Source organism: Gavialis gangeticus, unplaced genomic scaffold (assembly GCF_001723915.1).
Source record: "Gavialis gangeticus isolate Ggan-Ray unplaced genomic scaffold, GavGan_comp1, whole genome shotgun sequence".
NCBI lineage: Eukaryota > Metazoa > Chordata > Crocodylia > Gavialidae > Gavialis > Gavialis gangeticus.
The window spans coordinates 1,200,043-1,211,790 of NW_017729000.1; the positions used below are offsets into that span (position 1 = coordinate 1,200,043).

General features: G+C 41.0%; 1 protein-coding gene across 3 annotated transcripts in view; it reads right to left on the reverse strand.

Moving 5' to 3' along the window:
* Window positions 1–4,386: 4,386 nt before the first annotated feature.
* UBLCP1 (ubiquitin like domain containing CTD phosphatase 1) overlaps window positions 4,387–11,748 on the reverse strand; it is an 18,752-nt gene continuing 11,390 nt past the window's right edge. For 2 of the 3 annotated variants that reach the window (XM_019506068.1, XM_019506069.1), the window contains exons 8-11: window positions 9,009–9,107; window positions 8,496–8,612; window positions 6,481–6,608; window positions 4,387–5,397 (exon numbers count right to left, since the gene is read on the reverse strand). In XM_019506068.1, coding sequence (XP_019361613.1) covers window positions 5,370–5,397; window positions 6,481–6,608; window positions 8,496–8,612; window positions 9,009–9,107 — 372 coding nt within the window. In that variant the 3' untranslated portion in view covers window positions 4,387–5,369. The remainder of the gene's footprint in view (window positions 5,398–6,480; window positions 6,609–8,495; window positions 8,613–9,008; window positions 9,108–11,748) is intronic. The other variant, XM_019506071.1, reaches the window with a different exon arrangement.

Here is an 11,748-nt window from a genome sequence, read left to right on the forward strand (position 1 = left end):
CAGCTGCATTTAGCAGTTCATGTCCAGGCTATCTACCATTAGGCCTTGTTCTAAATGTGTATGTGAGGGGCAAGTGACAGATCAGATAGGATTTTCAGGAAGCAAGAAGATAATGCCAAGGAAAGAAGGGTATTCCAATAGAAGGCACCAGGGCTGGGAGTCAGGATCCCAGATCACCAGACTATGATCAAGCCACCTTTGCTGAATTGATCTAAATAGATTGAGCTTGTTAAGGCCACTCCTGAGAGGCAGGTCCTCTGGACCTCAGATCATTTTTGTCGCTCTCATCTAGACCCTTTTCAGTTAAGTCCATTCCCCTTTTTGAAGAGTGAACATCAGAATGGGGCACATGATCCTAGCAATGATTCCCTCTAATGCTGCACTTGGCAGTCATGTCACCTTCTTTCTTCCACAAGGACGGCTGCTTCTTGGAGAGGGATTCCTCAATTAAGTCTACCCTAGCAGAGATGCCAAACATCCTCCTTTCTGCTAACCTCCACAGATCCCTCTCGATGCTGCTCCTCTTCCCTCCATGTGCTAACTGGGGAACTTGTATTTAATTAAATGAAGAGTGGTCACCCAGAGGAGTGACCACTCTTCATGTCATGATTTTGGCAACACTGATAGGGATCTGCCACAGTAAGCTGTGCCCATTCAGAACCTTCTGCTCATGTCTGGTTACAGTAGCTTAAATGAATTGATAAACTCTGCTTTTTTTTCCCTTCTGGAGGCAGGTTTCTGCCTGGGCTATAACTTACTGGGATGGGACAAGGATTCAGAAATTCTTGTCACTCTTCAGGTGCATGCCAGATAGGTAGAGCGGGAATTCATCTTAAATCCTTTGACATCTAGTCCCTGTCAGCTGCATATCAAATCAGAAATGAAAGGAGACGCTGACAAGCGGCTGTAGATTTCACACGGCGATGCAGTGAGATTTGCAGTGCTGAACTGGCAGCTCAAACCTGGCTTCAGCTGTCACTTCGAGTGATTTCAAGTCAAAGCATTCATGCTGCAGTCAGGCACTAGACATTCGGTGCTTGAAAAGACATCATTTGTGGACAGATTGGCTCTATTATAAGCAGCCATAATCAGAAAGCCAGCCGTCCACTTTAAATCCCAGGGTAATGTACATTTGGTAGATGGAACTGATGCATATTACACCAGTGATGCTGGGTCAGGTGCTCAGGGCCAGTGTTTAAATGGCTAGGAATGTAGCACTTGCCTATATAGGTCACTTTGGGATATGTTTGTTCTTATGCTCAAGTTGTCCTATTACATATGTTACAGCCCAGTTTGCAAGAGAAGGGGTACCTTGGTTAAGGATCTAGGCTGCAAGCCTAGCTGCACTGAAGCCAGTAACAAAATGCAAATTGACTGCGATGGGGCCTGGATTTCTTTTTAAGTTTCCTGTGTATAATAGGAGCCGAGGATACAAGCTATCTAGTGCACAGTTAGGAATTTTTGAGCAGCAAGCTACAATCACGTACTTAAACAGACATTCCTCTGTCTTATTTTTGGATTTTTTTTCACCTGGTTGCTATATTACAGATGGATTGGTTAGGTGTGTAAACTGCCTTAGGATCCTCTTGGGTGAAACACATCACGTGAAGTGGTTGGATGGCTGCTCTAACATTATGCCACTGCAACCTAACCAATTAAAGGATCAGTTTTAAAGCTTCCTGTAACTTCAGGATTCCTGTCATTAGGTACTTTTCCATGCTGGGGCTGAGTTTGTAAGCCAGTTGGGAAGCACCTGGCTTGGAAAACCATGGGAGACAAATCTAAAGCACCTTTCCATCTACCCAAGGCGAAAACCAGCATTCATTTGATTTCTGTTCCACTGGTTTAAAACGCAAGTCAGGTCTGCACCCAACCAGAAAGAGCAGTAGATAGGAAACTGTCTTTTCTGACAAGTCATTCAGCCATGGCATATTGTGTTTGTCTTAATGGTTCATTTGTGACTGCTGCCTTGACACTCTGACACTGTCTGTCAGGTTCTCTCAGGGCTGCTGAACACTTCAGTATCCCACTCAACACGTGCCTCATCTGAAACAGCACACGGCCAGCTCCTATTTCAAATGTGAACACGTTACTGTGTGTGATGGATGCAGTATCTATTGTAGTGTAGGCCAACCTTTTTGGCAGGCATGACAAATTAGCCCTGTACCCTTTCCAAGGGTAACTCCAATCCCCTTCCCTCACTCAGTCTGGTTTCTGTTTCCTGCCTGCTCTGTTTCTTGCTTCCAACCCTATCTGCTACTGTGCTACTTGTCCCCTCACTGACCTGCCATGTATCATGCACACAGGCTGCCCAAGCCACTTGTGGAGCAGGTTGCTCACCCCTGATCTATCCTACAGGACAATTAGATGAATGTGGCCAAATCTCTTCTGCTTGATCACTATATAATGGAAAAATGAAAAATGTTAATGGCTATTCATAAAAGATCAATATTTTATTTCTAAATCATCTACGTGTAATGAGTATGCAACTAAAATTCGGTACAAATAAGTCAGTATTAAATGACCTTATAGTCGATTCCACCCTTGGAACCCTTCCACCCACATGCAGTATTACATTACGCTGGCGAGGAAAACATTGCTGTTTTGAACCATTAAAAGAAACAAAAACCTTGCTAAGGATACAAACAGCTGCCATTCATGTGTATACATTTAAAGTTTAATAGTAAATTTTTGCTTTTGTGTTACTTAACTCATACCGTATTCTCAGACTTCATACTGGGAAGCATGTGGAGGAAGCATATTGGGCTAATAGCTTGAGCTCTATTCAAGTCAAATGTTAATTCCTCAGACTGATCTTACTGAAATGATTAGCAGCACTTGGCTTTGCAAAGGATATCTAAAGCTCTTTCTTTCTTAAGGAAACAGAACTCTTAGTAGAGGTGGTACCTTTTATTAGGCCAACTAGGTATTTGCAAAATAATTCTTTATTTGCAAGCTTTTTGCCACACACACTCTTCTTTGGGCATAGGCGAATGCAAAGACTTATAAAATTTCTCCTAGGTGGAGATGAAAATTCATATTTCACAGGAGAGATGAAGGTGTTGCAGGATCTCCTGGTTGGAAAAGTTCATTTTGTGCAAATAAAAATTAGAGCGGTCTGTTTACCTCAAAGCTGTCTTATGGCAAGCAAATTTCTTAAGAATTCATCCCCTGTGCTGATGTTTTTTAATTGATACCCAGCAATGACTTTAGTTAGTTTGGCAGGTCCTGAAATATGGGGAGGGGGTGAGGTGAGTATACTTTCCTGCTTTAAAGAAAGAGGTATTTAAAAAAGAAAAACAAAAGACACCCTAATGTGCAAACAGTCAACGAGTGCTACATATCCTGCTAAGTTTGGAGAACTAGTTTTAAAATGGATGCTTGAATGTCCAGAACAGGCCTGGGTAATAACTTAAACATTTTTAAACAAAAAAAGATGCAAAAGTCTTGTGTGAGCCATGGCAGAATTATTCAATTACAGAAGTGAATGGGTCTCCTTAAATAAGGAAAACATAAGTGTCACTTCTTTAATACAGGTTTTAAAGAACTGTGCATGAGCACTAAGGAAAGGCAAGTGAGAGACAGAGACTAGGACTAGTCACTGTAACCAAAAAGTTGTCGGGCACAGCGACATGACAGTGAAGACTGCCAGGGTGAAAGTGAGTTCCCCTAACCAAATCTAAGTATTTGTAACATATGTAACACTTAAAAGGATTCACTGAATTTCAATATGGTGTTTAAATGACAGACTATTAACATTAGTGTATCTGATTGCAGTTTTGCCTGCTGTCCCTCAGTCCCCGAGACTATTTTTTATAGTACTCTACTGGACTAACACAAATAAACAAGCCCCAATCCATCTAATGTCATAACACAGAATTTAAGAGGTACAGAGTCATGGTCTCCATACTACAAATGCACTGTGCTACAGTGGAAAAGAAAAAAGAAGAAAAGGACTTGCAACCACTGCTAATTTGAATTGTTTGTGTCACAGAAATACTGGGTGGTTACAAAGTGGATATTTTGGAAGCATGACTTGGATAGGTCATTTCCCCTCTTTGGCATTATACAAGAAAAACTTAATACTGAATAATCCCTTTAACAGTAAGTTTCTCAAGCAGCACAAGTTACAGATCAGCAGATCCAGGATTTGGGCTCAAGTACTGTTATTTGCAATTTGCTTTTCCCCTGCTTTACCTGAAAGTTTCTCAAAGATTTGACTGGGCCACTCTAAAGTGGAAACCAGGCAAGAACAATTCTGTTTAAAACACAACTCTGTTTAATATAACAGAGTTGTGATAAATGAAGGTTGGGAAGTCACCACGTGGACAGCTGCCTTGCTTGTGATGTCAAAACAGAAGTTTAAGACAACATAGGACACAAACACTAAGAAAAAGGTATTTATTATTTACACAACTGCTATAGTTCCTTAAGAACAATATACACCATCCTTATTTGAACGGGTCAGTCTTCTGTCAAATATCAGAACTGAACAATCCCAGACCGTTGGTAATGCAAAACAGCAGTCACATCACACTTCTATAGTGCAGGCTGAAGCAGCGCAAGTAAATAATGCTTTAACAGTATGGCTGAATATTGTAATTCAAAACACAGTGTTTGCACTCTAACAAGATTTAACAAGGGGGTTTTGCTCATGCTTTATTAAGAACGTCACCTCATTTGAGGTTCAATTCTTTATTGGGTTATGAGAATATTTCTTCTTTAGACGTACTGCTTTTGACTTACCATCAAACAGGACTTTTCTCCCTTCAGTGTGTTTATTCCAGTAAACCACTGCTTTATAATACAAAATTTGCAAACTAGAGTACGTTTGCCTTAGAGGTGGCAATTTCCAATCTTATTCTGCCTTGCACAAAGGAACACTGACATCGTGAAAATGCATGTCAAATTTAGAGAGCTTGTAGTTCATAGACTTAAATCTGGAATAGAAGTAGGAGATTGTTTATAAGACAGAGAGAAGAGGCGACTTATATATAGGCTGCCAAGGCTGGCACCTTATTCAACTTTTTTGGTCTAAACAAAATATTGTTACCAGTTTTAGAATGATTTTTGGTCTTTAATAGTCATGGTGGTATTACAGTAGTAATGAAAGAGAAAATGATTTAGTCATACCAAAAGTAAATGCAAGGGTGGGGGGAAAGCAACTGGCCTATTTCTCCCAATTTGAGCTTATTGCTGTGATCTTAAAAAAATAAGACTCACAAACCAACTGGAAGACCAAGTATAAGCAGTCATTCTGGCATCTGATTCAGTGTCCAGCACTAGTATACTCTAGCATAAAAGCAAGGAAAGGTCTGAAGATCTCCATTATGTTCCCTTCAATTCATTGCCACAGGAGTTTATTAAAGCTATTGTCCTTGCTTCTTTGAAAGGTACCTGAAAGGAAGAAATAAGTGAGAGTAAAACAGTCTGATGCTAGGCACCTGATGCTTCCAAAGAAATGCTGAAGACTGAATTAAGATGTCTTTTAAAGAGGAGAGCTTTGCTGGAGGGCACTACTGCTAAGCCTTGTCTCTGTAACAAAGCCAAAGTCTCATTATCCAACTTCAGCTTTCTCCTACTCCAGTTGAGAGAGGTCTCTCACTGCAGAAGCATCAAAAGCTTTTGTGTCTATCAAAATACCTTAACGTGCCCTTTGCAGTAACATCCAGAGAATTCCAAAGTACATTTGATGTAACTTGGCCTGTGGCTTTCCAGTCTAACTAGCAAACCTCTGGTGCTGCTCGTCTGAGTCGTTGAGCAAACATTTTCACAAAAGCACATTGAATAATGTTTATGTATTTCATGGGATAAGCAGTACCTATCCAAGCCACAGGCAATAGAAAAAAATGTTATGGAGAAGACTTTTAAAGGTACAATAGGGCTAGATGCCAGACTTGCTCACTAGGTGCCTTGCCTGACTTACTTAAGGAAGATGAGCCTTAATATAAAACACTTTGCTACCCAAACCTGCTTCATAGCCTAACTTCTCACTACAGCATAGGCTCCGGTTAAAAAATTCAGAAACCCATTATATGAAGTGCCCCATATTCAAGCATCCTAGATCTAAATTTTTTTTTTTTTTTTTCAAGAAGATAAAAAGAGAGGCTGGGAGCATGCCCAGATTAACAAACCTAAGCCTTGTCAGCATCAGGATGGAAAAGGAAGGGACTGAGCAGGAGCACTCTGGGAACACAACTTCGAGGCAGCCTCCCCCACTCCACCCTTATGTAAACTACAGAGCTGGTATTCCCCAGAAGGTGTGGGAAGAGTTTGCACTCAGGCTGTTGGATCCCAGACCCCAAAGCACATTACAGCTTGACTCTTTTACCTAAATTCCATCAAGAAACCAGTGACCCATCATCAAGGGGAAATCGTGGTGAGGTTCCATGGTGCAGTCATTTCCTTGAACTAATTACATCAGCACAATATAGTGGGAGGAGTAGGGAGCAATGGATGAAACAGAAACTTAATCCTTACCTTTCCCAGTGCTTGTGATTCAGATCCAAAAAGTCATCTAATTTTGCTATTTCTTTGAGGTACTGAGTAAGCTTTAGAAGCTCCTTGTCTTTATCCCGATTTAAATGCGCTTTCATAAAAGGCCTTATCTATTGAGAAAATGATAAGAGTATCTGTTTAAAAGGAACATGCCACTTCAGATGCTAATGTTTTCTGTTCAGTACTATGCAAAGTAAACTAGGTGTTTCTACTACTCACTTGTGTAAAGAAAAATTAGAGAAACCTATGCCAAAACATGCAGATATATGAATTATATCTTTTCTGGTACTTACATAGAATTAGGTAAGATCACAGCTCTTGAGAACTAAGAAAGTCCTCATCTCTTAAAGTATCCAGTTGCTTCTGTACCAGTACAGAATATATTTCTTGTTGCCTCTTTTGCAAAAAGGGGCCAAGAAGGGCACTTACCACAACTAATCTTTCCACTACTTAGCATTTGTAGACTAAACCCGAAACTAGAGTTCACTCAACTCTTGTTACGTGGCGTGCATGCTGGATTTAAAATCTGGAAGCTTGCACTCCGCAAAATGAAACACTAGACTTATTTTTTCAATGTCTCTCTGAAATTTGCTACCTCCAATGGAACAGAAACTGGGCACGGGACATGTTTAACATGACAAATACATGAAGTGCAGTTAACTGCAAAGAAGGAATGTACACAGCTCGTCACAGTGATGTTTAATGTTAGCTGCACCAGCATGTCTTTAAAAAAAAAATTGAAACAGAAAATTACTTAACTGGAGGGTAGCGATTTAAAAAGGAACCGGGTTGCCCATCCATTACCTTGCTATTGGCATGTATCATACGCTTTGGTAAAACTTCTGTTGACTGCCTGATTACATTCTTTTGCTCTGGGTTGAGCATTTGATCTCTCCTGTCTCTCCTCCAACATCCTTCCCACTCAGCCACCTCCAAGGAATCTTGCTGTTAATATAACCTGGGCTGTAACATGTTTGTGCTGTACCCCTTGAGGGGGTGACAATACTGTTGTCAGTCTCATGCTTCATCAAATTTCCCTTTCATTAGGCAGAGCTTTAAAGTGACGTGCAGTGGTCTTGTCATAGTTTTCAATGCAACTTGATGGATTCTACAACAGGGGATGTGTGTAGTCTTCAGCTCTGTTTCATGGGCGTTGTGGTATCATCTGAACCAGATGACTTTTCCAACATTTTCCTGACATGATAATTTCTTGGGCAAATGAGGACAGAGATATAGCTTTCCTGACAACTCCCTTTATCTTGGAATACATTATACCTGTGTCTTATTTTAGCCACTCAACACTCCTTCCCACTGCTGTTTCTGAATACTCCTGTGAAAAAAATCTTGGCAATCCCTTCCCAAGAATAGCACTGATATTTCCTTGCTCCTAGGACATATTTCTTATTGGTGGGATGACAGAAAAGCATCTGTTACTAAAGAATGCAATAACTGATAATTGTAGAACATATCTTACAGTCCTATATTTTCAAACATGTCTTTTTTTTTAACAAAAAAAGCATACTTTACTTAAACTGTACTCTTTCTCCTTTGTAGTTGGCTAAGTAGCATCAAGGATTTCACAGGAGCAGGATTTTTGTTACCCATAAGGCATAGCAGTAAGATATTTTCTGGAGACATTTTCTGGCCATTAGCATATTTTTTAGAGTCTTATTTAGATTTGTACAGCACCTAGCTCTACAGGGCTCAGCCCGGTTGGAACCTGAACGTGAGGGCAATTTAGGTATCAGTAGTAATTTCAGTCTTCCTTTTACTAACCTATAAATGGGACTTTTCTTAATAGTGAATCAAAACGCAGTTCAGCACATCTCCAGTGTTACTAGAAAAAGAATATCTAGTCCAAATTAATGATTTTTCTCTGTACTTATTCTTAAGCATGTATTCTTATTACTCTACAGCTCATTAGAGAAGATGTCTTAAAATAGAAAGGAGCTATGGTAGAGACCATATATTTTCCTAAGAATATAACTGAAAATTACCTTTAATCCATTCTGTGGGTTCATTAGAAAGTTTCGTCCAATATCATCAAACATGATAGTATTTTTCCTGCTGTAATACTCTGAAAATTTTCCCCATATGACACCAAGGGGCTTCACCTGCAAAAATAAGTGTGCAGGTGTTTTGAGATTTAAATTCATGATTTAAAGGTTGCAAGATAGAGAACCTAAGTACTGCAACTTGACTGCACTAAATGTTTGGATCTTTTTGTCAAGGAATTAATAGGTGTGTACAGCCCATGTTCTTCATGATAGCACCTCATAAATTACTCATCATTAAACATATATTAAAAATAACAACAGATCCAATACATCTATCACATAAGACAGATGAACATTCTCCCAATAGTCCTATATGTTGCTTGGTTTGGTTATATCTTTGGTTTGGTTAAGGAAAATATCTCATCCTAAAAAAGTGTGTGTATGCCCTCTTTCATACACTTATTCTTACTAAAAAACTGTTAGCCTATGGGGGAAAATAAAAAAGGTCCTTACGTCAATTAGCCCTCTCCTTGGAGTGTGCACTGTTATCATGGCGGCACTGTCCAACATGAAGGTTATCTTGTAGTTTGCATTTGTGCTCACTCCCAGCTCCTGCATCAAAGATTAATTATTGAAGCTTCATATTATGACAGTTTTACTGTTATATGCTAGGAACCTTGATTGTAATACATTACATTTGTGAAAGGATGACTAGAGATGGGCTAAAAATAGGTGTCTGTTCTTCTATCCAAGGAGAATGGTTACAGTACAGTATTCTACCAAGAGCCAATAAAGCTGGTGGGAATGAACTTTTGCAATTTCTAGAGTCAGAAAGTGAATGGTAGATGCCAGTATAAAATTGAAGTAGCTTTATGAAAGTGGTGAGAGAGAGAGCATGCTCTTTTGTTCCTCTTCAGTATCATCCAGTATGCACAACAGGAAGGAAGGGGACATTCTCCTCCACCACTTCCAGATATTTTGGATCCCTGCTCAATCTTTACGTCAGTGATACTCAACCAGGGTGCCCCCAGGTCCTTTGAAAGGTGCCACAAGGTGAGAGGAGATAAGCAGATACACTTGTCCCTGTTTGGACAGTCCCTCACCCATACTGCCTGGCTCCTCTGCCAGGAGGTAATATATGAATTAGTTTTGGCAACTGGGTGCTGCTTAATTCACAGAAGGTATGGAGAAGCACCTCAAGTCAAGGTTGAGAACAACTACTCCTGGCCAGGGGGTGGCAGTCTGCTTGTACCCCACTTTTATTTGCTTCTATTGTTACTACAACTGATCACCAGGTCTAGAGACTAAGTAAAAAGCATTACAGTTCACCAAAAAAGGAATTGTGGATAATGGAAAGACATCACTACTTAGAGTTAGTACAATGATATGCCTCAATCTCTAGTGGTTTGGTTCCTTTTGAAATAAGGATTCCAAAGACAATTTAAGTCACTTTGGAAATAATCCTTGACTGACTGGCTGTGCATCATTTCCATTTCAAATCCTTTCCAGAACTCTAATGCAATGCTAAAATCTGCTGACCTGCTATAACATCAGTTTTATACTGAAGACTATTATGCTACTGTGCACATCATATTTAAAATTCAGCCCCATGCACAGCATAGGCAGAAACCATCCACTGAAACAGCACTCTTGCTGCAGCCACACTTGAATGATTTGTTCTTACGCACAGAAGGGCATATCCTCCTTACACACAAAGTGCCTTTCACTTGGGTCAGTGTTTTTGTAATACTGAAGCTAAAGGTTAAGCAGGCTCTGAATTCCATGTGTGCATGCCTGGTAAGAATTTGATCTGCACTCCTTTCTTGTTGCTGCTGTTATTGACTACCTCTGAGCATTGACAAAGACTGTGGTTACTTTTGGCCACAGACAAAGCAATTTGTTTCTGCATCTTCCCTTTAAAGTCCAAATACTCTTAAGGTTGTTGTACCTAGATGGAGAATGGGAATAGTAGATTAGGAATGACAAAGCTGAAGAAGGATAAGGATATACACAATGGGAGTCCTCCTTACTCCACTTAGAGAAGCAGCAACCGGAGTCTTGAATGATCAAGATCCAGGCCTTGGCCACAGCAGGCTCCAAGTACAGAGGGAGCCCAATAAAGGCTGTGCTTTAGCAGCATGTAGAAGATCTGAGAAGAATGTCTAAGAGGTAGAAAGACAGGAATAGAGTGAAGCAGGCAAAGCTCAGTATGGAACAAATGGCTGCTTCTCAGTCTAGGGACCCTGGACTGGCACACCTGGCAGATGGTAGTCACCCAGACTTCTCTGTGGCCACTGAGAAGTAGTCTGGTCACATTCCTGCAAGAATGGGGAATGACTTCATCAATGCCTGCAAATCTGCTAGGGCCTGGGTGGAGGTCAAATATAGATGCGGGCTGTGGACCTGTGTCATTGGACTTTCCTTATCTATGGAAGGACTTCAGTGAATTGTCTGGTTGAGAACCAGAGAGAGGGGAAAGTGAGGTAGTAACATACCTAGTGGACAAACAAGTCTCTTACAATGATATGCAGTCACATGTGCACATTGAATTTAAACTACATTTTTGTACTAGTGAACCAGTCATTTTAATTTCTTTGGCTTACCTTGGATTTTGGCCAACAGTAGCCACCCTCTTCCCCTCACCCCACAAGGAACCGTAAAAAATTAGCAGATATTTGATAGGAGCATGTATGTGGCTACAGTTAGGCTATGTAATATTTACCCTTCTAAACGTGACTGCTTTTTCATAACTCAAGAAGTTTCATAGCTTAGTTTGAAATGAGCTGAGCTGTACCTGTGTGGCGGGTGCAGAGATCCCACCTCAGGAACACAGCTGGGTATTCGTATCCCTCCACTGTTCCCACCACATGAGGTGGGCCAGTAGGGGGTGCTCCTGCGTTGAGCCGCCCACCTCCCTGCGCCCGACCACCTTCCAGGCTCCGAATGCCTCCCTAGGGACGCCTTATGTCCTGCCGACCCCTCTCCCGGAACACACTCGCTAGTCTGGGGGTAACGTGCCGCCACCACCCCAAGAATGGACTGTCTCGTGGCCCTGTGTCCTTGGGGTAACACAGGCCTAAAGTCCCACGGGTACTCAACCCAGTACAGGCACTTGGGGTACTTCCCCAAGTCCGGGGGCAAAAAGGTATAGTCTCCCTTAGTCCACAGACCTAAGGGGTCTCTTAGGCATAATTTAGACCCACCCCTCAATAAGTCTCCCACACCAGTCAAAAAGGAGAACTTTATTGATTAC